The 26,139-nt window shown below is 47.3% G+C and overlaps 1 protein-coding gene across 2 annotated transcripts in view; it reads right to left on the minus strand.

Annotated features, from left to right (window-relative positions):
* The window catches only part of HID1 (HID1 domain containing), a 26,408-nt gene continuing 269 nt past the window's right edge, over window positions 1-26,139 (minus strand). The window contains exons 2-19 of one of the 2 annotated variants that reach the window (XM_021415156.1): window positions 19,802-19,951; window positions 19,182-19,352; window positions 15,643-15,756; window positions 13,019-13,125; window positions 12,453-12,569; window positions 11,526-11,748; window positions 11,067-11,123; window positions 10,830-10,970; window positions 10,337-10,427; window positions 9,553-9,704; window positions 8,212-8,290; window positions 7,398-7,562; window positions 6,033-6,260; window positions 5,445-5,551; window positions 3,550-3,630; window positions 3,025-3,116; window positions 2,619-2,777; window positions 1-2,165 (exon numbers count right to left, since the gene is read on the minus strand). In XM_021415156.1, coding sequence (XP_021270831.1) covers window positions 2,102-2,165; window positions 2,619-2,777; window positions 3,025-3,116; window positions 3,550-3,630; window positions 5,445-5,551; window positions 6,033-6,260; window positions 7,398-7,562; window positions 8,212-8,290; window positions 9,553-9,704; window positions 10,337-10,427; window positions 10,830-10,970; window positions 11,067-11,123; window positions 11,526-11,748; window positions 12,453-12,569; window positions 13,019-13,125; window positions 15,643-15,756; window positions 19,182-19,352; window positions 19,802-19,951 — 2,298 coding nt within the window. In that variant the 3' untranslated portion in view covers window positions 1-2,101. Of the gene's footprint in view, window positions 2,166-2,618; window positions 2,778-3,024; window positions 3,117-3,549; window positions 3,631-5,417; window positions 5,552-6,032; window positions 6,261-7,397; window positions 7,563-8,211; window positions 8,291-9,552; window positions 9,705-10,336; window positions 10,428-10,829; window positions 10,971-11,066; window positions 11,124-11,525; window positions 11,749-12,452; window positions 12,570-13,018; window positions 13,126-15,642; window positions 15,757-19,181; window positions 19,353-19,801; window positions 19,952-26,139 lie in introns of both variants that reach the window. The other variant, XM_021415155.1, reaches the window with a different exon arrangement.

A 26,139-nucleotide genomic window follows, 5' to 3' on the forward strand; every position in this document is an offset into this window, starting at 1 on the left:
TTGCATGTTTCAGATAATCTTTATCTTTCTCTCTGTAATTAAGCAAATAGTTTACAGTGCAAGTTGATTTTCACAGAACTAAGATTAGACTCCAAACACCAAGAAAAACAAAAAATGTTTCCAAAGGAACTCACAAAGAAATAAAGCAGAAAAGGTGGAAGAAATCATGGGAATCAGTAGATCCACAGGAGGGAAGAGGCAAGCACACGGGACACGAGATGTCCCGTTCTGGCTGTGAGGTGTGAGTGCCACGCAGTCAGAGGCTGGCCCCATCAAATCACATTCTTATATACGAGAGATTCCTAGTAAAACAGAGATCTCACCCTGCTGACATCTGAACAAAGACTGCACCAGGATGAGCGTAGTGCTAAATGACAAAGTGGAGTGGAGATAGAACAGGGAAGGGGTGAGGAAATTAACCTCTATTTCTCATATTTCTTATCCATCAGAAAAACCATTCAGGCTTTATTTTAGCTCCCAGCTGCCCCAGGGCTCCAGTCTACTTTCAGTGCCAAAAGCAGAGAAAACCACCTGCCTGCAAACCAGCAGGTGCCAGTGGTACAGTACAGCAGCACTCTCTCTAGGAGATGGAAGGCAGTCAGCCATGCTGGTATCACTCTAGCTCCAAAACTTAGGGAAGGGTTACAAGGAACAAGACTGTGCAGCAGACTCGTCCCCTTACTTAACAGTGCCAGACCAGTTTCCAAGGAGTGATCTCACTTGTTCTAAGCTATGGCAAACAGCTCATGGCCCAGTGATCCCCCAGGCTGGAGACCAGAGAACCAAGGATTAAGTTTTGGTGAAGAGGGAAAGGTCTCAGTTCATGACAGGACCTCTCGCATTTCCTTGTCTAAAGACCTCCCAGGCCTAAGACAACGGCCCCTCTCTACAGAACATACAATCTGACGACTCCCAGAATGCCTCCACCTACCAGAGTGCAACTACATGCTGCTGAACCACGCCAACAACAGCCAGTCTTCCACTGCTTCCAGCTCTGCCTCCCCTGACTTTGCATACATGGAACCCAATACATGCAAAGATCTGTTGTCTTGGTCACTAGCAAAATGCCCCGAAGGATCAAATTTTGCCTCAGCACTCACTCTCCACTCCCAAGTGACACGGAGATGCTTTTCCTCCTACGGCTTCCAAACTCCTCCCACAACTTCCCTGAGAGTCACTCTCAATTTCTTGCCTCAGACAGTAGTGTGCAAAAGACCCTTCCACTCCACAGGCAGAGTCAGAAGGATACGGTTCCTTTCAAACCCAGGTGGCAGTGTCCTTTCAGTCAACTGGTGAAGTCCAATAGAAGTTAACCATCTCTCCTCCTTGCTCCCACTGAGCCAGTCCATTCCTTCCTGTGTGCTTACAAGAATCAAACAGGGCTTTCTAAAGTGACACTCACCCATGAAGGACAGGATGCTGGGCCTGGAAGCCAAAGAAGAACCACCACACCAGAGTGTCACATACTAAAGGACTTCCTTAAGCAGCTTTCCAGGAAAGTAGTAGAGAGATTCAGAGCTGAGACACAAAGTTTCCCTTCAGTAACTTCTCCTTTCATTTGGATTGGAAAGACTTCCCTACCAATATACAACTGAGACATCATGGAGACACCTGCAGCCAGAAGGGATGACCCAGAAACACTGTGGAGCCACTTGAAAGTAACTACAATTTCCAAACCCCATTGCCTGCAGGAATAGCAGCTTCTCCCTTGCACCCAATTTACAGTTAGTCTTTTTCAATTAAATGCTGACACTGACCAGGGCAAGGACTGGGTCAAATTGGTTTCCAAAGCAAATCCAGGAGCAAAACAATAACAGAAGAGCTATGAACAGTCTGACTTCTAGTGCAACCATAACAATGGACAATCCCTTAGACATCTTTCACGCAGGGTTCATGGTGAAGGGTAAATGAAGAGAGGTGAGCTGGGGGAGGGATGTCCACACAGGTCCCAATTAAAGCTTTAAATGACAGGGAGGTAAATGGAGTGATTGTCCTTTTGGTCTCCCAGCTGGATGTGAAATGCAGAAACAGCTGTGATGAAGCAGCACACAGCAAAGTCCTTAGATCCAGTGTATTTCTCTTAGTAGAGGTAAGTGCTCTCTTAGACTCGCTGAATTTCAAACAGCTTCACATCTGTGTCATACCAGATAGGGGGATCCACATTCCTGGGAGAGAAAGACAAGATTCACTTTACTCTCTGTGGCTGGGTACATGGAATTCATATCTTACAGCCAGGATTAAAGGAGCTGGCTACACACAGCGCCTTCAACTTTGCAAAAAAGGAAATCACTGGTTGAGAGACAGCGGCCCTTCAATGGATGACAATACCTACAAGATTCCACAAAGGCAGAGCTTTGTATTCAATCTTCGCACCATCCTCTCGAAGCTGTAGCAGGGAATAGAAAATCTACAAAACCCCAATCAAGCACTACTCCCAGAGCAACTTCCTTCACATGCCCCATTCAAACTTTTGGAGCAGCTAATACACCCTAGTCTTTTCCAGAGGAAAAGCGTCTTTCTGTCCTCTAAATGAGAGATAATCTTGAGCTGGCCAAGTGCATGCAGTTCTCTCTAAAAAGTTTGGAAAAGATCGAGTAAGGCTGCATCCACAGGTTTACCTCAAATAAATAACGCCCCACATGTAGGTCCGGAACCACATGGCAGTGCCTGAGTTAGCCTGATACTTGCGAATGAGGATGGGGTGAGGGACAGGTAGCAGCCCCACCAGTGTGCCATGCTGCAAGAACTTGAGGATCTCTGACTCATCTGTGAGACCCCTGTAAACAGACAAAACAGGAACATAATTGGCCTGTCCCACAGACAGCCCCAGAACTGCCGCAGCACAAAGTATCAGTCTAAAGAAACACACACACTGTCAGAGACCGTGGCTATCAAGAACAAACATCCTCTCCACTGACTAAGGAGTTGAGAATGCATCAGAGAAACAAGAAGCCTGACAAGCAAAATAACACCTCTGCCAACGCTGCAAGGCTTTCAGTTATACTTTACAAGAAAAGTACGTACTTGTCAATGCAGATCTTCTCCACCTGAGGGACCAGTACCTGCAGGAGCCGCATGATGGTCTGCAGAGGAAGCTTTGACTTCCAAGACATCACCTGCGAGTGGCAAAGCCCACAGGGAAATTAGTACATTGCATGAGCAGTTCTCCTACAATTACCTCCACTGTTTCTGCAACAAATGAAGTTTACAAAAATCCTAAAGGCGATGGATGAGCTGAGCATGCAATAACAGTACAGTAAATCCTGGAGCAATAGAATTCTGAGCCGTTCAATGAAACTACTGGGGCATCAGTTTAACACAGGTAAAACCAAATAATACACTTCTGAAGTTTTGACCAGAAGTCAAAGATATTCCCAAAGAAATGTGCTCTTCGGGGGAAGTCTCTGCTTTGGAAAAAAGGAAGGTAAATGTAAAAAAAAAAAATAAAAATAAAAATAAAAAGACAAAAAAGACAAAAGGTGTGGGTGCAGCAGAAGTAATTTCTGCTACAACTCTTCCTTGTTTCTTCATCTGTTCGGATTTCCTTACCCAGTCAGGAGTTGGGGTCCATTGTCCACTGGAGGATGCACTAGAGAGACGTCTTCGATCCCGCTGGGGATGTGACACTTCCTATCAATAAATATTATTTAAAAAAATAATAAAGTCACACGTTAGAGCAAGAAATAGAACTCACTGCCTGCTGAACCAACTTTTCCAGAGCACTGCTGGAAAAGACAAATCAATCTGTCCCTAGAACAGATCAAACCCCAAAGCCTCCCCTTACTGAAAACGTTTGCTTTGATCCAGTGAACTTTACAGACCTCTGCACACTGAGGACTGGACTTTTCGGTGCCCTTCTAGGTACATCCTGAAGAGTGTTTTTCCAAGGGTGGGCTCTCAGCAACTCCTAACCACGCCCTCTCAAGGAACTATACACTCATACCCCAAACAGGAACACGGTCACTAAGTGACCTTTGAAAAGCTCTGGCCAAAAATTCACGACTCATTAATGTTTTCTTCTTCTTCTCTCCCTCATTCTGGTTTCATTTCTCTTAGATAAAAGACATCACTACCACCTTGACTTTCAAGGTCAGCCAAGGAAACATCCCAATATTCATGATGGAACAGAATGAAAGCCCTTTAAAAATCACTATCAATCTCTGCACAAGGTAAACATGGAGAGGCTTTTCCTTTTGCAATACATCTTGACCATTCATTACTACAGTCTACATCTGACTTTTCAACTAAACAAATAGTATCAGCATTTCCTTCCAACAGCCATTCTACACCTCCACATTCAGCGTCAGAAGGACGTCACTGGACAGATTCATTCACGTCACCTCTGCAACCAGAAACAGCAGGTTTGGAGCAGAGCTGTGCTGCAACCCACTGGAAGCTGGCAGTGTTCTGTGACTGGGGAACAGCTCAAACCAGCTGCTGGACAAAGACATGTAATGATCCATGATTCTTTTTCAGAGGCTGCTTGGAAGAAGAAAACTCTTCTCCTGCAAGTTCTCAGCAAAAAAAATCCCTTAATGAAGGGAGATTAAAGACATCTTGCTGACCATGGTCCTTCATGTGGCATCAGGGAAGGCCAAGAAGGATAAGTAAAATGGGTTCTAGGCTATTCAAGAATGCTGTTCATTCCAGTTTATTCAAAGCCTAAATAGCAATATTATTTTGCAGTGTTTGCAGACAAAGCCTTACTGTTCAGCCTCTGTGCCCTGTCCCCATCAGGCTTCTAAAAATAGAATTCATAAAAGCATAAAAACTTTTATCTCCTTCAGATGACTCTACTCTCTTCCTCTTTCCTCGTGTCTCCCACAGCCTTGCCTCCATTCCAGCTGTCATCCAAAGGCTTGCAGCCAGCTGATATATTTAGGAGAGGTGACACGGAATTACACTGAAATGTGAGTGCTGTTCAACATTTCACAAGAAACATTTGAAATGTTTATGGCTGATAAGGGATTTACATTGCAAAAGATAAAGAAAGGAACTTAAGTCAGTCATAAGGGTGAGGATCCTAAAATTCATCCAATGCCTCTTATTAGTTTATCTTAACTCAATAGGTTGGAATCAGGACAGAACACAAAAAGAAGCCATCATTCAGACAGTCTGACACACCACAATCCCTTGGGACAGGTGCAGGTGACTTGAAGCGCCATTGGACAGCAGTGATGTTTCTCCCAGTAGCATATCCCACACCCAGTGCTTTACTGCCCCTCACCTCCTGTCTGCTTTATGGCACCACAGCAAACATTCAGACACGCAAACAGTACAGCTGCAGCCAGGGAGGGCAACTATCCATCCGAGACCAAAGATCTACGTGCATATACACACAAGCAAACACAGCAGGGAGGATCAGGACGCAAGGGTGCTCCCCTAAACATGCCCAAATAGGCAGTGCCTGCCCTTACCCCACTCCAGGGCTCCCCATCACTCACAGCTGAGGGCGGGTTACCCTCTGGCAGAGGCTGTGAAGACTCAGGCTCCAACGAACGCATGGTCCCATCCTCTGACACCTGTGACTTCTCTGTGAGCTTGTCAATCCCTATGTTCAAAACATAAAAAACTCAGAAGTACAAGTGAGTTAAATATGTTTAAAAGTTGGGCATTCTTTCTCTGCCCTACCAAGCACAGACACTCTATGCATCAGCTGTAACCTGAAATGCTCTCCTTTCAACAAGAACAGCAAATGCAGCCTTGATCTCATCACCCCAAAGGAGTTCACTTGCCCCTGGGAAAACACTCCTTGATGCAACACAGGCACAAGTTCACATGAATACCATTAAACTGAGGCAAGAAGTCAAAATTATGAGAAAAGGTCATGTAGACACTAAGTCTGAGACAGCGTTTTACTTTGACCTGCCCTCAGCTTGGATAAACTGACCTAAAACTGAGACTGAAAGGCAGCATGTCATTCACAGACGTAAACTCTTAATCTCTTCCCACACCCAGTGAAAGGGTGAGTCCTCTGTACCTCACAGTGAAAACAAACTTTTCTCCTATTACAAAGATAAACTAATGCTGACCTGGAGTAGCCACCAAACTTGTCTTCAGTGTCCCTGGTTCAGCAGGGGCAGCGGGACGTGACCCCTCCATGGAGGCTCCGTCCTGGGAGTTGGTGCGAGAAATAGGCTCAGGAGTTTTCTTCTTGCGCTGCAGACCTTTCTGGATGGACTGCGAGTCCGTGGGTAAGTTGGCCAGCTGGTGAAATACATTCCGCTTGCGGATAACAGCATAGACCAAATTAGAGTTCCCTGGGAATTACAGTAACAAAACGAGTAGAGAAGGAAGACTCAAAGAGCTCTGCCAACACAGTCTAGCTCACTGGCAATACGAAGCCTGATTGCTGAGACCCTGTGAACTCATAAAGGTAATGGTGCAAGGAATAAAGAGCAGAGTTATGTAACCTTTTATCCATTATAAAGCCATAAGAAAATCAAGTTAAATCTTTTCTAGGCTGGAAGGTTGACAAGTAATTGGTTAGAGAGTGATATTCAAACACGTGAAAACAAAAATGACACTTTAAGCCATATGATAGTACCTGTTTTGGAGGAAAAGATTCCACACTTTTCCACTTTCAGTAAGAAGCTCACAAGCTGAGTCAGGGGTATTCCAATTGAGGAGAAATAGGAAAGCCAAAAGGCCCCAAATCATATAATCTCTATGGTAGCAGGAAACGGAATGAAGCCATCATTCAAAATGCAATATAAAACACAGTCACAAAGGCTGTCTCAGGATCGGGAATCCACCACTTGCTAGTATTCCAGTGGGTAAGATGAGTGACTACTCTTGACTTGCAGTTTTAAAGCAAAACATTAAATTTTACGGGGAAGAAGAGCTCCTCGCAGGCTAAGGGACCTCACTCTCATTTCCTGGAGGCAAACAACTGTCATGCCTTCAGGAGGGAAAGGATAAGGCATTTACTGGAGAGGCAGCAAGTGCTAGACCTTTCTTTGGATGGGGCTGTTTGGTCTTCAGCCCCACAGATCAGACAGAGCAGAACTGTCAGACAGTTTCAAACATTTCAGGAGATGGAAGTTGTTTTTCTCCCTCAACTACTTTGCTGAGCAACACGAGCAGTTTCACAGCAGCATCCAGCTAGTAAGTGTTGAAGCCTTACGCATTCCCTTTCCTTTCTCCTTCCCCTCTGTCCATCTCATTTTACGGTCTGTTAAGGCTGAGGTTATGCTGATAAATAGTTGCTGTCTCATTTTGCCCTAACCCAACCCCAGTTACCTACTAACACAACTTCTAGATCCTAGACAAATCTTCACGTAGCTGGTTGCTACCTCTCTTCCCCACTCTTGTGAACTTGTACTTCTTCTGAATTTGCATCCAGTGTTCTCTTGGACTAAAGTAGTGTAAACCCACTAAACACAGAAGTTTCTTACCATCAAATTGGTACTGAATTATGTTGTTAAAAACTTCCAGCAAAAAGAAAACGAGATGGTGGTTCTGGACAGCAGAGAACAAGAACCAGGTGGTGGAGAAAGCCTCCAGGAGATGGAGTAACTTGTTAGCAGCTACCATGGAAAGAGACTTCAGGTACGGAGACACTACGGAAGGCAAACATTTGAAAGTTAGAAATAGAACCAGGGACCCACACAAAAACACCATTTAAAACATCACTTTTGCCATCTCCTCACCCTGCACTTCAGGGAAAGCTTCACCAAATAGCTGAGCCCAACAGGGTTCTACAGAAACATTTCCAAAAATAAAAGACTGTAAGTAGATATATGGACTAACAAAAGCAAAAATTTCTGCCTTCAGAATGTCTCGTGCAGTTTTACACCAGTAGTATCACAGCTCATGTCCCTTCTGAAAACCTTGCACAATCAGAGCCACCTGAATGTCTGTAAAACCCAAGGGAAGACAGTGTCACCGTGGGGATGTGACGCTCCCTGCTGGAGAAGAATAGCGCTGCCACCACCCTCACCGGGCTGGCAGGCAAACGCCTCTCTGCCACCCCAGGGCAGCCCCAGGAACCCTGCTGTCACCCTGTCCCATCTGACTGAGCTCAGGCAACAAGCCCGAAGACAGGGGTGATCTGCAGCGGGCACCTCTAGCACGGACTAGAAAGGTCACAGTTTCCAGCAACGGTCACTGACACTGCTAAATGTTGACTGGCACAGGCAGGAGTGCAGGGAGACAGAGCAAGAGCAGCTGACCCCTCTATGTGTTGTCACTGCATGCAGTAGCACTTACCGTTCACAATGATGGTGAGCAGGCAGTCAAAGAGAGGCTGCAGACGCTGATGCCCACTAGTTATGATCTTGTGAAAGACCTACAGTAGGGAAAAGAGTTCTTGAGCAAGGCAGAACCTTACTGAAAGCACCCTCTCAACCAAAACCAGTGCCACCCCCACACTAATCGCTTCCTGACACCATTCCTTCCTAGGCAGGGCCTTGCATACTCCACAATTACACAGGTGGAGAACACTGCTCTCACTGCAGACTCGTGCTCCAAGAGCGCAAGCTTTTATTTACAAGGAATCCTTTGGGGATATGATTATGGCTCTACAATACTGCAAACAGAAACTGACTGAGCTGTTCCAAAATGCACAGCCAGTCCGAGACAACAATAAGTTACCAGGAAGTAAGAACTATCTTCACCTCCAGTGGATTTTGGCTCTGAACCTTAACGATAGCTGCCTGACATACCAAGGAGCTAATGATCTCATGTCTGATTTTAGTGCAAACTTCCAACTCCAGCGTTTGTCCTACATGTCTTAACTACATGCTCAGAGGCACGGAAATATTCAGCTGCCCCACAACGTGCCCAGACATTTCCAGTTTTGGCCTCCCCACCTCTAGCAGGCATGCTTATAGAGTACACAGCATAACGAAAACACAGCTGATCTAAAACTAACGAAATGTAATAGCAAAACATGTAGCATCAAGAACAGTTCTGTTAGGTGGATTCTTCCTCTGCCTTCTAGCGGTAATCTCCTTTAGGAGGTTTAATCAAAAGCTGATGAGAAATTCCTCCCTGACAAATAAGCACCAACATGCCAGAAGAGTACTACGCAAGGCCAGTACTGCAAAATGCACAGCTGTGTGTTGGCAGTATTGGAGCCCTCATCACTATAGACTGCAAGATGAATGAAATCTTGCAGCAATCCAAAGCTGTGGGGTCAAGCTTGATAAGGACATTGTTGTCCTCATTCTGTCAAACACGCTCCATGCAACTCTTTACTTGGGACAGAGCCAGCAACACAGTCAGATTTCCTGCCTTCATGTCTGCTAGAGATCACCCACTCATCCCGCTGCGCCAGACTCAGAGTCCTTCAAACACCAATTCAGCTCCATCCCAGATCTTGTTCTTTGAGATCTGCACAACATGTGCCCCCTGCCAGACACACCACCTCAGGTTAACAGAGGACAACCACCCCACCAGTGCTTGGATACACCCCACACACTTTCTAGCTACTCAGTGGATGGGTAATCTAGGAAGGGTCAGTAAATTGCTCTGCTTCCTCACTCAGTTTGGGGAGGTTTGAAACAAGGGTTAAGAGGGAAAGAAAAGAACTCCTAGAGCTGTACTCACTATGATGAGCAGATCCGCATGAGTCCCTGTGAAGACAGGGATGTCCATAGGCACTCGTACAGAATACGGCTTGTTCAGTCGCACCCCAAAGTTACGCTCCCCACTGAGAAGCAGGAGGATAAAAACCCCAATGTGCATCAAGCCCACTCGTGCTGCAGAAAAACAAAACAAAAAAAACTACCACACCAATGCCAAAGGACTGCTGAAAACAGGAGGGCAGTGAGGAGAGAGGAGAAACACAATGGGACTGAAAGAGAAACTGTAGACACCAGAGTACCCTGCTAAGGAACATCACACACAGAGCTGCCAGTGCCAGCATCTGCCTCAAGCCTGTATGGAGCCAGTACAACACAAAGTCTCAGGTAGATTATGCTCTTCATTATGTTCTTGATGTAAATTAATTACCATAGTAGGAAAGATCTGACTTCTTCCAGCAGTCCAGCATGGAGTTATGACTAATTTATACCAAAGGCAAGAGAAAACTGCTCATTTTTTCCTCTTCTTTTTAGGATCCGGGAGGCAGCTTTTGACATAAGGACTCAGAAAGCATTAGCACATGCTAAAGACACTCCTTCCACATGCTGTGGTGTAGACCATGCCCTGCTTCTAAGTCCATTACAAACATCAACATCCGTCGAACTGAACTACTCCTCGCCATGCCTGCAGAAGGCTAGGAACATGCACTCAAGCAGCAATCTCAGTGGGAGAGAGGAAGCATCTTAAAAATATCTTAGTTCAACTGCTAGGCACAGATCATCCCAAATAATGAAAATAACCAACTTACACTGGTCTGCTCTGGCATCATTGAGAAAATACAAGATTGGGACAAGGATATCCAGAACATCACTGCTCTTCAACACAAAGAAGAGGAATTTCTGGAAGGAAAGGATTTCAGGCAGTTGTAAGAATATTCTGTTTTATCCACCATCCACAGGGCTCAGGCCAGGTAGCCTCAAGCTAACCAGCCTCTGATGAACATCACAGAGGTTGGGATATGTGCTACCACTTCATCTCCATTATTTGTAGTTACTTTAATTGCTCCTGCACTTGGCTTCAAGCAGTGACCTTCAGAAGCTGGAGCTCTTCTCACAAGCAATCCCTGGACCCAGACTAGTCCCAGCCCACCCAGCTGGAAGCAGTGCTGCTGACAGGAGCACCACAGTCAGTGCTAACTACCTGCCCACAACCTCCCAACAGAGCTCTGTCCAGCCAGAGCCACACCAGGCTCTGGGGAACAAGTAAGGAAGAGTAGAGCTCAACAACAAGCAGATCCACACCTTGTTGAAGTCACAGAGTTTCCAGAAGAGGACGAGAAGTTCCTGATGGAATTGGATCTTCTTGGCAGAATTGGGCAGGTAGGTCTGGACCAGCGGGTTTGATAACAAACGGGCCACTCCTTTCAGGATGAACTGGAAATCCTGCCAGCAGACCAGGAGAGAGACTGTGGTGGGCCCAGGGCTAGCTCAATCAGCATGAAATCAGACAGGAAGTAGTTCAGCACTGGAGCACATTACCTCCTCTCGGTGTATTCTTGAGAGGTAATTCACAAACAGATTGTCTGGTCCCGGAGGCTGTATTCAAAGACAATGAATGAAATGCTTATGGAATTACAAGATTTAGTCAGGAGTCAAGCGTAACCAGTAGTTCTAGGGGCTCACATCTCTCATTTAAGCTCTGCTCTCTGAATGATCCAGTTCTAAATGCTACGAGATAGAGCACTTCCAGAATCAGTAGAGTAAGGGAATTTTTACTTACATGCTCCTGATTCAAGTCAGTGACCAAAACCTGCTGGCTTGGTCATTTGTGGTTGCTTAGTGTCCTACAGGAAAGGAAGAGGACTGGGCCAGAGATAGCAGACTGCAAGGAAAGGAGTGCTGCCGTGCCCTACAGAGCAGCTCTACGTTCAGCAAAGGCTGTTGTAAGAGGATCACAGCATTCAGGAAAGCAGCAAATACAGATCCCAGTGCACTCACATCCACATCATCCATGGCCGTGCCAGTAGTTGTGCCATCCACAGTGGGACTTGAACTGGTGGAGCTGTCGTAGTCCAAAGTGACAATCAGCACCTGGGCTGCCTCCTCCACCAGGGGCTCACGGTAGTCAGAGAAAAGCAGATGATTGTAAGGAATCCCGTAACCCACCGGATCGTAGGCACAGACGACATTCAGGAGTGAGGTGAAGAGGGGCAGCGCATGTCTGGGCAGGAGAAAACATTCTCAGAAGGCAGAAGCAAGAAGCAAATGGTGCTGCCTTGGGGAGAGATAGGCATCTCTCCCCAAAATTTTGCGATTGTAACAAAACACCAGCACCTTCTCTAATCCACCCAACTCTAACCTATGACAGTGGTCAGTGATTGAGCAGCACAGGGACAAGAGTTGACACTCATCTCCCACTAGAGCTAAAAACAAAGGGGAGGTTAAAAAAAAAAACAAAAAACACTGTGTGGCCTCCCAGTGAAATCCCAGGCAACAACATGAAAAAAGAGACAGGACCTTAAAGACTCTTGAAAGACCAAACTGTGCTGCCCCCGAACGGGCAGCTGAAAGTCCCAGAGGAGACAATGTCACCAGAGGGCAGCATTCACCTGCCACCACCAACACTGCTGACTCAATGAAGTGCCACTAGGGACAGGATCTACAGCAGGGGAACGTATTTGCCTTTCCCACATGATAAGGACCACTCCAGTATCCACCTCCAGTAAGCATCATGCTCAGTTTCGCCCTTTGCTGATGAGGAACGTTTCTCACTAAGCAGAGATGCTAATGGAGATGTGAACACGACATGCTACTTCCAATAGCTAGAGGCTGTTGTCCAAGTCCTGTGCCCACCCATTACCAGCATACTCCTTTGGAAGTATTTCAATGTATTTCTCTCTCTAGCACTCAGCTTTCCACTCTCACCTGTTCTCTGTAGAGCAGAAGAATTGCACCCAGGGGTTGGTGTTGCTGCTGTCTGAAGACGGAGGCAGATACATGGCCTCAGAGAAACAGGTCAGCAGCAGCTTAAGCAGCTCTGTCCTGAAAGAAGGGAAGAAGAGGCCAAGTCCTGGACTGAAGCACAGGAAGCACAATCACCACAACAACATAGAAGAAAAGCTCAGTCCCATCTAGAAAGTGCTTCCTACAGAAAGCTGAGTCCATCTCATTAGCAACATTTCATTCATAAGCACTGGACAAAATGCCGCCTTTTGAAAACAAGAAATACAATAGATAGTTCCTACGTCATTTTAAAGCATCATTTTGACAGTTTCTATCACAGACATTCATACTCCCATATCATACTACAAAAAACTACTCAAAAGCACAACCAGTTTTCTCTTTGCTGCCAGACACAATGGATTACAAAGGGGCAAGGGCTCTGCGGAAGTCACAAGTGCCTCAAGAAGCAAGGACAGCCCGTCTCCCTCGGACTGCCCCAATCTCCCGAGCCCAGCTTCTCTCCATTCTGCCTTGGCAAACCCTCTTACCTATTCAAGTCATGAACGTAGTTAGGCTGTGGAGAGTGAGCAAAGCCCACTCCGGCCTCCCAGATGTACTCACAGCTGTCAATGGAGTGGATATCTTCTGCTGTGTCCTATAGAGAGAAACAGGAGGTCAGAGCACAGGCAAGTGCAAGAGAAGACAGTGGTTACCAGTATCCAAGGCAGTTCAGCCCCACTCAACAACAGCAAAGAAACCAGCAGAGATGCATCCTGACACTTGAGTTGTATGCACCAGCCTCACTCAGGCAGCACCTACTGAGGCACTGGGCACCATGCAAAACAAGGCCCTTCCTCTGCAGCAAATTACCCCTAACTTACACTAAAAGTGCATCATGCTGTGACTTGCTTTTTCAGTGGGTAAAACAAGAAGATAACTGCATGTTCCCTCTCCTACTAAGAACCCTCTCAGCTCCTTGATACCTCCTGGCATGACTCCCAGACTCTTGCTTTGCAATCTGAGGAGATGAACCACAGCAGCTTGCCCTTCCCCTTTGTCATGGCCAGTTAAGCTTAGGTTGAAGCAGCCTTGTGGAGACAAGAAGCCATTGCAAACCACATGTTGACCCTCCAGAAATGACTGGAAGCAAGGGCCCAGATGAATAGAATATATTTGCATCTAGTACTCTTGGCATGCTTTGTCTGTCTCTTTCCTTAAGTTTAATTAAGCAAATTCTACCACCAACCTTTTTTCCTCCCTGTAACTGGGGAAAGCAGACCAGAGGACTGTTTTTAATTGCCCTGGATTCCCGCTGCATAACTTCCTTCCCGCCCACAATGGTAATGATCTCATTGCGGGCAACCAAGATGCACTTAGCACACCAGCCACAACTCCCACAAAACCAGCATGCTGACAGCAGCTACTTCTAACACAGAATCAACTGCAGCTTCCTCAACAGTCCTTGCTTTTCCTGCCACTCTACTTGGCTCCTGCAGACAGGTTGGAGTTCACCCACCATCAGATTCCTCACCCAGCTTCTCAGAATAACTCTTGATAAAACTGGAGCACCTAAGACCTCCCTCCACAATCAAGTCTTGAACATCACCTCCAACCACAGGCTTTGTGGATAGAAATAAAATTACATCCACGTATTTGCTTCTATCATGTGTGACTATGCCGGAACAGTAGGAGGAGACAGGATGCTACTAGTCATCATTACAGCAGTTGCCCAGATCTAAAAACTAGGTGCTTATATCTTCAGAGAGCTCAGCCTTTGCAGGTAAGTGACAAAATACAGGTGCAGACACTGTGCATAACAGAGGAATCCCCAGTTTCCAGCCATAATGTCAAGGCTGACTTTGAAAGGAAGGCAAACAGCAAAAAAGCATGGGTCATTCCTAGTTCTCCTTTGACAATTCCCTCCCAGCATCTATTCTTCCTCTGTACTCAGTTCTACTTCAGCAACTGTCAACCTGTACCTCTGGGGCCGTATGCTGTTCTGCTATGAGCATGAGGTGGTTGTACCCTTGTCCGTTCTCTTAACCTGCAATTAGACACTAGAGAACAAGTCAAACCAAATCCAGAGATGGAAAGACAGCTGGGCAAGGACTGCAGAGGCTGCAAGCAGCAGACAGACAGCTAACAGCAAAGAACACAAAGCATTCGTGATCCCATTGTCTAATTCAACTTGCTCAGAGCCCTGGAAAGCCAGGCAGGCTGCTGCCAAGGGAGAAATCACAGGGGCAGCGAGAGGGACTCTGCCAGAAGCAACTGTTGTCACTCTCACTTGTACAATCCATCCCAAGTGGCAGCATAGAACAGCAAGTCCATCTGTTTCCCATCTTCTCTTAGCACAGGGGTAGCTCTGGTCCAGCCTCATCCCATTATCCCCAGATGACAGATTTCAACTCTTTTTCTACCACTCAGAAATTCTGAGCAAACTATTTAGTACTCAGGTTTGTCAAGGATTTTTGCAGTTGTCACACACATGTTGGTTTAGTGTGGTTTTACTTCAAAGCTCTAACAAAAAGGTGGGCTACCCACTTTTGGTTATAGGTTATACCAGCAATAGACACCACAGAGTCTCGACTGGGTAGATGGGAGAAGTACAAGAGTAAGTTCTTTGCACATCTGCTAGGAGATCCCTACTTCAGAGAATTCCTCTGAAGTAAAGACAGTCACCATAAGTATTGAAGTACGTTTGTCTTTACTACGTTGACACAGAGAAAGAGAAGGTGGAAGGACACAACAGAAAATATCTACTCATTCACATCACAGCATCTGCAATCAGGCAAACAGCAATTTCCTGCCCTGGACAGCACCAAATTGCCAGTGAGAGGAACAAGGTGCTCAAGGTCTCTGCTCTGCTGGAAACAACAGAAGAGCAGACGTTTGCCAGCATGACCGCATTTTCCTGACAGGTAAGCTGTAGAACAGAGGAAAACACTAGCCCCTCCAGCTGACATTCACCCAGCTATCTCAGAACACCTGTTTCAGAAGACACCACCCACTGAACCCAAACCATCGATCAACGTTAGTCACCTTGCATTCAGGCTCAGTGACTCCATGTTTTCCTGCCTGAAGGTTTGTAAGGAAGCTGCTGGGGTCTTCCAGGGTCCCCCATCATACAGCTAATCTATCTCTGCGTAGATAATCTCATGATTCAACTCACCACTGTGCTTCTCCGGTGGCTTTGCACAGTGAAATCAGGACAGAAGAGCAGATCTGCAACAGCAAGGAGCAACGACTCAGCCAGCGGCCGGGCATTTTCATCATCTTCATCTCCCTAAATGTGAGAAATGTGAAAGAGTATTGTTAGTACAGGCTTAGCAAAGAGCATACATCAACACTGTATAACACAGCAAGAGACGATGCACTCTCCATGAATATACAAGAAGTTACAAAGGAACAAGAGGGAGAAACGTGCAAAATCCACTCAGGAGAAGCAAGAAATTCCCCCCTGGACAGTGATGCCTATATGGGAACAAGGTCTTTAATGTGACCAAACTGAGTGGATGAAGTATTCCAGCCTACAGGTATTAAGAAAATAGAAGAGCAGCAATGGACACTGCCACGTGGAGATGTTTAGCTTACAGAGGATGAAAGAAAGGAATCACTGCAGAGAAGAGTGTTTTACAGGAAATGAAGAAGGCAATTTGGATGGTGCACAGAGACAGCAATAGGAAGAAGGCAGGCAGCAGTATTAACAGATGTAAAACCTCTCAAAGTCCTGCATGGGCTGCCCAGAACTGGAAGCCACACAAGAGGGAGAGGCTTTGTGTAGCTCAGCAAGGGGCCATCTCAGCCTGCCATGGCAGAGCGAGCATGACAGCAGAGGGGATTTTGTTGTCTTCAGCATTGAAAGCAATCACTTGAATCATGCATGGCTACTTCTCTGCAACTGTTGCCACAGGAAACCTTGCCAGATCCTGCCTGTCAAAGAGCATCCTGGATAGGAGGCGTTCCCCACCACACACAGGTGCTGTAGGGAAAGACAGGGAGCAGGAATGGCAGGAGCTTATCCATCTCTGCCGGCCTGCACGTGACACACAGCGCTGCACTCACAACAGGCAGCTGCCCAAGATAATACCCATGGCTCTGACGTCTGCCACAGCAACTGCAGGAAAGACACCGTCAGACAGATCCCAGATGTAAGGAGATGCCTAGAGAAGACAGATGAAGCCATCAGGCAGCAAAGATGCTTCTGCCTGGACTAGCATTAGGGTCCAAGGGGACTTCTTAGTCAAGAATCACCTTTGCTAACGTAGTCTCAGCTGCCAGAAAAAGTCCCTGCAGGCTCTGGGAACCACGACATCCAAAAAATGGGAGACGCATAAGCCAATAGATCTCAATACAACAGGGAAGGCACACAATTTTCCAGCAATCTTTTGAAAGATTTGTGTCTTTTAAAAACTGTCACACATCCTGTACCTAAACACAGCATAACCCTAACAGTCCCTGTCTAATCCCAGCACCGTGCTTAGAATCACAGAACCATCCAGTCCACCTATCACCAATACTTCCCCACTAAGCCATGTCCCTCAGTACAACATCCAAACGTTTCTTGAACGCCTCCAGGGACGGTGACTCCCCCACTTCCTGGGCAGCCCATCCCAGCACCTGAGCACTCCCTTGGAGCAGAACTATTTCCTAACGGCCAACTTGAACCTCCCTGGCACAACTTGAGGCCGTTCCTTCTCGCCCTATTGCTGTTACATGGGAGAAGAGACCAACTCCCACCACACCACAACCTCCCTTCAAGTAGTTGTAGAGAACCATAAGGCCACTCCTGAGCCTACTCTTCTCCAGACTAAACGATCCCAGCTCCCTCAGCCGCTCCTCATAGGGCTTGTGCTCCGCACCCCTTCAAGGGTGTGCATCCACACACACCCATCCCCCAGCCTCTACAGGAGGAGGGACCCGTGCAACTTGTCATTGCATCATGGGGCAGGCTAAGGATAATCACAGAGATGTTTACTGACGCTCTGGGCATACCATCCTCCTCTTCAGTTCCAAGCGAGAAATCAGCTTTCAGTCAGCAAAAGAGTTGCTCCCAGATCAGATGTGACCCCACCCTTCCCATGTTCTTGGGGCTTTATTCATCATCCCTTGCCAGCCAGCTCAGCTGCTTCCTCCTGACACTTGGCCTGTAGGACAGCAGTTTCCAGCAGGGGACGTAAAAGCTTTATTAGTTCATTTCAAATTAAAGGTTGAGCTTGCAGTAGTACTGATTTCTCTCAGGACTCATATGGGGAGAGAGTTTTTTTTTGCTGAGATGCAAGAAGGGAAGAGCAGGCCCAACACGCTCCAGAGGGGAAAGGGTTTAACAGCAGCCAGTGTGCTCCTGGAGCAGCTGCCTGACAGGGCCCAGAGAGCAGGGAAGTGCAGAGAGACTCAGGGGAATTTCTTCAAAAAAGTGAGCTTTTTAAAGCTAAAGGGCCTGAAGACAACGACCTCAGAAAACAAAGCAGCAACAAAACAGCAGTAGGAGAAGAGGTAGTGGCCTTAAGTTGCACCAGGGGAGGTTCAGGTTGATATTAGGAAAAATTTCTTCTCAGAAAGAGCAGTGATGCAATGGTACAGGCTGCCCAGTGTGGTGGGGGTCACCGTCCCTGGCGGTGCTCAGAACTGTGGAGATGTGGCATTGAGGGATATGGTCAATGGACATGGTGGGGATGGGTTGTCAGTTGGACTAGACGATCTTAAAGGTCTTTTCCAACCTTAATGATTCTATGATTCCGTAGGAGATTGAATGATGGGGCAATGTGAACCACAACAGCTCCACTGACATCCAGCAGGCATGATGCATCAGGAGGGCTTCAGTGGGCTGGATCACCTTGGGGTGACCCCACCACTCCAAGGCTGAGGAACTCCCTCCTCCAGCTGCTGAACAAGGTGGAAAAGCAGTTGTAACAGCAGCCTTGTTGGCTCAGGGCATCAGGCACCAGGTGTTCCTTCCCAAAGCAGCAGGATCTAGCAACTCCACAGTCAGTTCTCTCCAGCACTCTCAGCCTCTGCAGGGATCAAAGGTGGACAACCACCCTCCCAATCACACAGATCACACAGCAGAGTGCTGCTAGCAAAAGCTTTCTTTTCCCCTTGAAGTGGCCTCGGGCAAAACAGATTAGAGGTAACAGGCAGAGATAGCGCAAGGTCCATACTGTACCAACCACTGCCAATTCCCTATAACTCTCCTCCAAAACACTGCAGTACTCGTAATATTCAGGGGAAACCACACATTTCAGCACAGTCATGCTGACCTGCAGATTCAGAAATTTCCAGGAGAGCACTCTTCATGCATAAAACAGCAGCTGCCAAGGGAGAACACAGGTAAATATGTATTCCTGGCCTACCTCAGCTATGTTTTCAGCACTATTTCTCTTATTTGCAGAACAGTATTTTACCCTGATCCTTTTCACATTGATTTCAATTCACACTTCTCATACTGAAAAAGCCTTCCCTCACATACCAGCTCTCTCCTACAAATACACACCCAAGTGAAATCTTCAGATGACACAGCAATCTGTGCTGAGCAGAGCAGCTGAGGGTGAGAGGAAGAGCACCAAGAATCAAAGAAAAGAAAATGACTCAGAAGATGCCACCCAGTTTCCGCATAAACAGAAAGAACGATAGTGCAGCTGCCCTCAAACGCTTCCTCACTGCAACCCCCCCGTACCCTCCAGAAAGGAGAATAAGTGCCAAGAGACAGACCCCTCCTCGGCCAGCCCCAGGGACAGTCGACCAGAAGAAACCTCTCCAGTCTGGGTCCTCAAAGATGTAAGGCAGGATACGGGTGAGGAGCCGGCTGCAGTTCAAAACAATTTGTCTCTCCTTCTCTGTGTGGCAGCCACTCTCTGCTCCCTGCACCAGCTTCTCCACAGCCTGCAGGAAACAAAAGGCAGGTAGCATTAGCTTGGACATGAGCAGAAGTCTGCAGGCTCCTCTGACCATGATATCTTAGATCTAGGGTTCCTGGATACACAGCCCTGCAGTGACCATGTCTCCCAACACAACTATTTCCAGCAGGGAGAAGAGCCCACATTTTACTCTCACTTTTTGTAGAAAGAGGACACAGAGGTCAGTTTAGATCTCCCCAACTCTCGTCAATTCAGAAGCTGCTGTTTGTCAGAAGCCAGGAGACAGCACAAGGGAAGAACTGCGGTAAAACGAAGCAAGACTGAGAGTTATCACTGGGAGCAGATAGGAACAAGCAAGCGCAGCATGTGGTGCAAGGAAACAACAGGGCACCTATCCCCCATTGGGAGCCACAGAGCTCAGTGAAGGGATACCTCCTACCAGCAAAGCACCGAGGAAGATAATGCCATCCTTACCTTATAACACAGAGTTGCTAAGTTGGAAGGCGATTCTTCTCTCACTGCTCGGATCTCTGCAGCTGGCACAAGGGCAAAGACATCCTGCACTGAAGTGGCTGTGTCTGCCCAGAACTGGTCCCAGAAGGCATCATCTGTTGCCTCCACAGGCTGCGGAGAGAGAGACATAGCTACAGAGACAGAACCACCATCCCGTGAGCTCCAAACACCAGTAACTGCAACTGGATCGGGGATGTGACCATCACCAGCAGAGAACAGAAGAAGATAAATAAAACACCGTCACTGATTTATATTCCAGTTTCTTTTGTTACCAGAGCCTTGGCTGATGGGATCTCCCAAACAGAGTATTCCCTCAGCAGTGGGGGTGACCAGCAAGGCATTTATGTGACCAGCTGCATCAGACTTGGACACTTCATGGCTTCCACAGAGCCACAACATATGTAAGGCCTCAGCCTGGCTGCAAGCCGGGGCAGGTGTGCCCAGCTCTTCATTAACACCCTTGGGCTGGGCTGCTGTCACGTGCTCTGTCACACACAACAGAATTACTTCTGATGTAACCAAAGCCTCAGGGAAGCAATTAGGGATGTCCCATGTTAGGGGACAAAAACACAGAACGGACAGACCCACCTGAAAACACTCAAGGGTGCAATGGAGTTGATCTTTCGGAACCAAATATTTACGGGCAGTTGGACTCAGCGAAGCCAGCGGCAGCCATGGTCTTACCTTTAAAGTGCCCTAATCATGCAAGTCAAAGTGGAAGGAAGAGGCCAAGATAAGCAATTAGGGTCACAACCGTGGTCTAAGCCTGTCCTCTCGTGCCTGGGAGCACACCTTGCCCCACGATCCTGCCCCTGACCCACAGCCACTCTACAGCGAACAGCAGCTCCTATAGGTGACGATAATCACGACTGCGGATGGGTCCATTCCATCAGCTGGGAAAGGGGAAAAACCACAAATGCATGTTTAACTCGAACTATTCCCAACTCCACGTAGTAGGCAGAAAGCATGTCCACTTCCGTGCTGTGTTTCTAAACACCGCCAAGATGCAATCCTGGGGAGAACAGCTTGCTCACAGCTCTGACGCTGAGAAGCGTTGCATTTCTCCCCTGTATCTGAATGAGAAGAGACAGCACCACCTGAACTCGCAGCAGGTGATGTGTCACCACCACCGGAGGGCAGCAAGCGAGAGGAGCCAGCAGGCGGCTGCCAGTCTGGTGCAGCGGGTTACTGCCCTCAGGCTCTCTTCCTACGTGCTCGGTACCCGAGAGGCTTATGGCTCATCTCACTCCTTTCCATCATGCAATGAATCAGCCCAAGCCACTCCCCACTCAAAACCAAATCCACGTTTAAGCATCTTCTCAAACACTGCTCTGATGCTGAAATCCCCTCCATTTTATCACTTGGCCACCAAACTGAATTCCCAAGCTCTTTTTCAAGGGAAAAGAGACTTTTTCTAAGTGACCCAAGACGACAGCTCCTCAGAGGGATCTGTAAGAACAGCCAAGCGCCTTCAGCCTGACTTTCAGCAGAATCAGCTTCCTAAGCATGCAAGAGAGCTGCGCTATCTTGCAATCTGTGCACAAAACGCCTAAATGGAGAGAGGAGAAAAGCTATTTGCAAGTCAGATCTCTAATTATGCTCCACAAAAAGAGCCAAGTATTTGGAAATGCGATCTATATAATGCAGGAAACATCCTCCACTTCCTACATCCCCTTCCAAACCGGGCACCACAATCGCACTAATTGCCACGTGCACCTACTGGCTGCTTGCCACCGCCACTCCCACCGACAGCAGGGAGCAGCAATTGCTGCTAAATGGAGATCGTGCACAAATAATGGCTTCACTCTCATCTAGAGGAGAAGGAGAAAACCATTTCCCTCCAATGTACACAGAACCCTTTTCTCCCCGTAGCCTGCAGCCTCCTTGGAGGCTGAACACAGCCACTGCACTACAGCTGGTAGCATGACAGCTACGATGGACTGAACAACACCATCTCCAACAAGAATTGCATGGAGACAGAGGGGCACGGCAGCAATCACACAAGCAGCAATGTTGGATGCTGCAGCAGCAGTAATGTCTGCCATCTTGGCAAGCAGGTTACGCTAAAACACCATTTCTTTCCCCTTTAATGGCTGCATTAAGTCATCTCCCCATCCAACAGATGGCATCCCATGTACAATCCTAAGGCACGATTCAGTACTGACTCATCCACATCCCTGTAGCCCCCTGATCTAATTAACCGTCTGGCATCATAAAGCTACTTGATGCACGTAATATTCATCTCCTCAAAAGAACATCAGAGGACGTTTTAAAGCTGACTGTATTCTGCGTACAGCATCTCTGGAGATCTAAATATCCATTTCCTTGTGCTGAGCTCACCCAACACCCTGTACCTAGCACACAGAAAGGGGAAATACAGCGACCTGGAACAGCCTCGTTCACTGGTTACCTGCAGCGTGAACCACGGTCTGTACCAAAGGACGGAGAGGACTGCAGCACAGAGCACTGCTGTGAGCACAGCAGGCAGCATTAAGAGAATGTGATATCTTACAGTGGACAAGAGAGACTTTTATTTTTGCCTTCAGTTCACCTAGACAAGGCTTAATGTCTTTCCATTTGCATGCCGGCTACACAAAGGCAGAATCAGTCCTAGCGGACACTTCCAGACTTTATTTCCCCAACAATTATAAACTTGGGGTTTCAGACTTTTTAAAACACACCATCCACATGCATGGCAAGAATCAGAAAATGAAGCCACGTGAATTACAAGCATCTTGCCAGTTACTGAGCAGAGATTCACAGCCCTGAACAAGCGATCCTAAGCAAACAGGATACATCATGGGAAGAAAGAAAACAGAGCAGAGCTGACCACTTCCTATAAACAGGAAAAGGTCCCAAAGCACCGCCTCCCCTTACTTGTTACTGCCATCAGCCTCAAGCTATTATCATCTTCACTTTCACATACAACCCCTTCTCACTTTTCATAAAATCCCTCACAAGCTTAGGCAGGGTGAGCATTTGCACCCTCCTCCCAACCAAGAGTTCTCCGCCTACACCTTCACAACCAACACCTTCATATCCAGTACCCATTCCCAACAGCCCCTGGAGTACCCCCTTGGAGGGCCGTCCTCCAGTCTTCCCTTGTTGCCAGCACGCTGACCAAACACCCCTCCAGCCCCGATCACCAGGCATTTGGGGTAGGTACCATCATTTTTCTGGGACTCAACAAAGCCCTAATCTCTGACCAGGCTTTTCCAGACACTACTGTACAAACTCAGAGAGTAAGTAACAGCAGCATGCTCCTTTCCACTCAAATGAGGCAGAATTTAGAGCGCAATGACCACAGAGCCATTCATGCAGCACCTAACTGAGCTCTAGGAGATCAGGCAACCCTGCAGTTAGCGTGAGGCAATGCAGGTACCTCTGACCACCTGCTGGTGAGCCACCATGGAAAAGGAAAGCCTGAGGACAGATTTATTCAAAACGTTAATAATTAGCAGGATTTCATTCTTGCTGCCAAGGACAGCAGCTCCACACTGCTCTTAGAGAAGAAGTGATTTTTTTTTTTTTTTTTTTTTTTTACATGGGATATTTGCAGTCAGCGGGGGAGAATCAAGGAGAGATCCCAAACAAGTCTTCTGCCAGGTCTCTGCTCACACCAAAGGGAGCTGGAAAATGAGATTTGTGGAATTCTGGCACTGAAAGCCTAAGAGAAAAATCAGCTATAGTTTTGGTTTTAAGACGATATCATCACTTTTCCTCAACCCAGGAGACTTAGATACATTCAGAAATAAGCTACTCAGAAACTGACCTCTCTCTAAGCACAAGATTTACTTTTACCAGGCTCAAATTAACCACATGTCATAATACTGCATTCGTGCATCAGGGAGAAAGAAAGGACTGGAGTTCATCCCTTGCGTTTGATCCTTCCTGCCCCTTTAACAGCAGAGGCATAGCCAGCACTAAAATCTAACAACCTAGTTCAAAACTTCTCATTTTCCAGTCAGTTGCTTGCAGAAACTGCTTAACCCTCAACTAACTGGGAAAAGAAAGCATGTTTCCCAGCAGCTGGGACTCCCAGCTTCAGCTCTGTGCCCTGCCACCCACAAGCTGTCACACCCACAGCCCACGCATCCCTTCACCTGAGAAGCAGGCAGCACTCCTACAGGCACTGGGGAGCACACACACATCCCATATGACAGGGCACACCTATTTTATTACTAAATTAAGACTACTCTTTTAGAAGTGTGCAGTGTACAGGAATACGTGTATCATATAAGCAAGCCTTTAAGTCCATTTTTCTGTGACTATTATTATACATTTGTAGCATAAACAAATACCTTTCCTCTAGTACCTTTTTTAATCACTGAAATTGTTCTGAATCAATTGTTCAAGTGATTTTTCCTTTTTAAGTATTTCTACATCTCCAAAGTGTCTCTTTGGCCATCAAAAATCAGCCAAATCAGTTCCATTTTTTTGTTCATCCTTGGCTTGACTTTCAAGATCCAGGCTCCACTTGTGATACAAGCATTGAAGCATTATGTTACTTACAATTTTATTTGTTGAGGTTTTTTTTTTTTATGTTCACATGGGAATATTCATTTTAACAAATGAAAACCTAGAGATTTAAGAAAAATTAACTATGCCAACTCCAAACTTTCACCAGCAAGCGAACACTGCTTTCTGCTGGACCACTTCCTTGCCTCAAAGCCCTCCCAAATACTGCACAGTATATTACTTAGCTCTTGGTTTCACGTTACCTATGATCAGACAAAAATCTATTTGCCCAGTTACCTAACGTAAGAGGAGAAGACTGAAAAAAGATGCTGCTGAGAAAGCAAAGTGTGTTTTCAGTTGTTTTGAAGTGGGGATTTGACTCCATCCATCATTGCAACTTGAATCCAGGTCCTCGTGCACTGAGGGTTTACAAGATGGCTGCTGCTGGTACAAGCTCAGAAGGCTCGAGGAGAGCCCAGTCATGCATCCTGGCCATGCAAACAACGGTACCCTTGTCTGGTATGTAAACATGGGAGCGCCAACACCCCACCCTTTTTCCACATGGCACTCAGGCTCAGCTAGACCACAAAGACGCAGAAAGAATCCAGTCAAGAACGACGCTTTTTCTCCTTCCTTTACTCAGGTCCCCAGAGAACCTTCCTTCGTTACACATGTCAATAAAATGGGGGAGGGGAGCTCTCCTCTTGGCTGGCAACAGGAGGGATTGCCTCATACAGGGTTTTCTTTGTGAGCAGCAGGCTGAGACGATCCCTTTAGTGAACACAGGTACTGAGAAACTGCGTTTCATTCCCCCCCTTACTTCCTTTTGTAACCATGTTCCCCAGTGACAGAACGGCATTCCAAATCTGAAAGCACTCCAAAATATTTCGGCAACCAAAAAAGGCTTTGGAAGAATTCCTTCAGACATTAATTTATCTGCTTCTCCATTTATCTGGTATGTTGTTCTTAAAAACCTTCTCTTGTGAAGTTCTCACAAATTCACTGAAGCCGTTCCCAAGTAACACAGACACAAACCCAATATTGCTTTACAAAGCGTAAACGTGTCTTCTCTAAAACTCTTCCAGCCTTCCTTTCTCTGACTCCCAATCCCACTCTTCACGACTTCTTGCAGACTTTCTCCCCTCACCCTCCACGTCTTTGTATCCATAGTCTGTTCTTCTGACTTCATTCCTCATTGTTACACCTATTTCTTCCATATCTCCGAGTTTTCACAGCTGCTATTACTGCCTCATCACCAGAGGTGGCTCAGAACAGCAGCTCTCCACTGCAGCTCAGAAGAGCTCAAGACGTGATTTCTCGATCAGTGAAAATCCCTCTGCTCCTCAGAACGGCACCTCGTGCTGCTCTGCCGGCCCGGCTCCAGGCAGGAGCGGAGCGAGCAGCAAACACCTGCTACAGCTGCAGGCAGCCGCGCTCCTTACGTGTAACGCTGCCTGCCTTCCGTTCCGCTCCTCCTCCACTGCAGCCTGCAGGAATAAAGCGTTATTTCACAGGCCACGTATGGAGATCGCCTCCGTGCGGAAAGCTGTCCGAGAAGCACGGCTGGCAGCTTCCCTTCCGATCAGCGGAAGGGTACGGGGGTACCAGTACGGGGGCACAAACACCGACCGGATCGCGCAGTCCGCCCCTTGCTCCGTGCAGGGCCGCACGATGACAGGACAGCCCTGCCGGCCGCCCCACGGCACGGAGCCCCGTCCGCACACCCGCTCCCGTAGAACAGCAGCCAGCTCCAGCCCGCCCGCAGCACCGCGGTGCTTCGGGGCTGAGGCCCCATCAGCCCTCAGCCACCTCAGGGCGGCTCCTGACATGGCGGCCCCCCC

The sequence above is a fragment of the Numida meleagris genome, chromosome 17, assembly GCF_002078875.1.
Source record: "Numida meleagris isolate 19003 breed g44 Domestic line chromosome 17, NumMel1.0, whole genome shotgun sequence".
Taxonomy (NCBI): Eukaryota; Metazoa; Chordata; class Aves; order Galliformes; family Numididae; genus Numida; species Numida meleagris.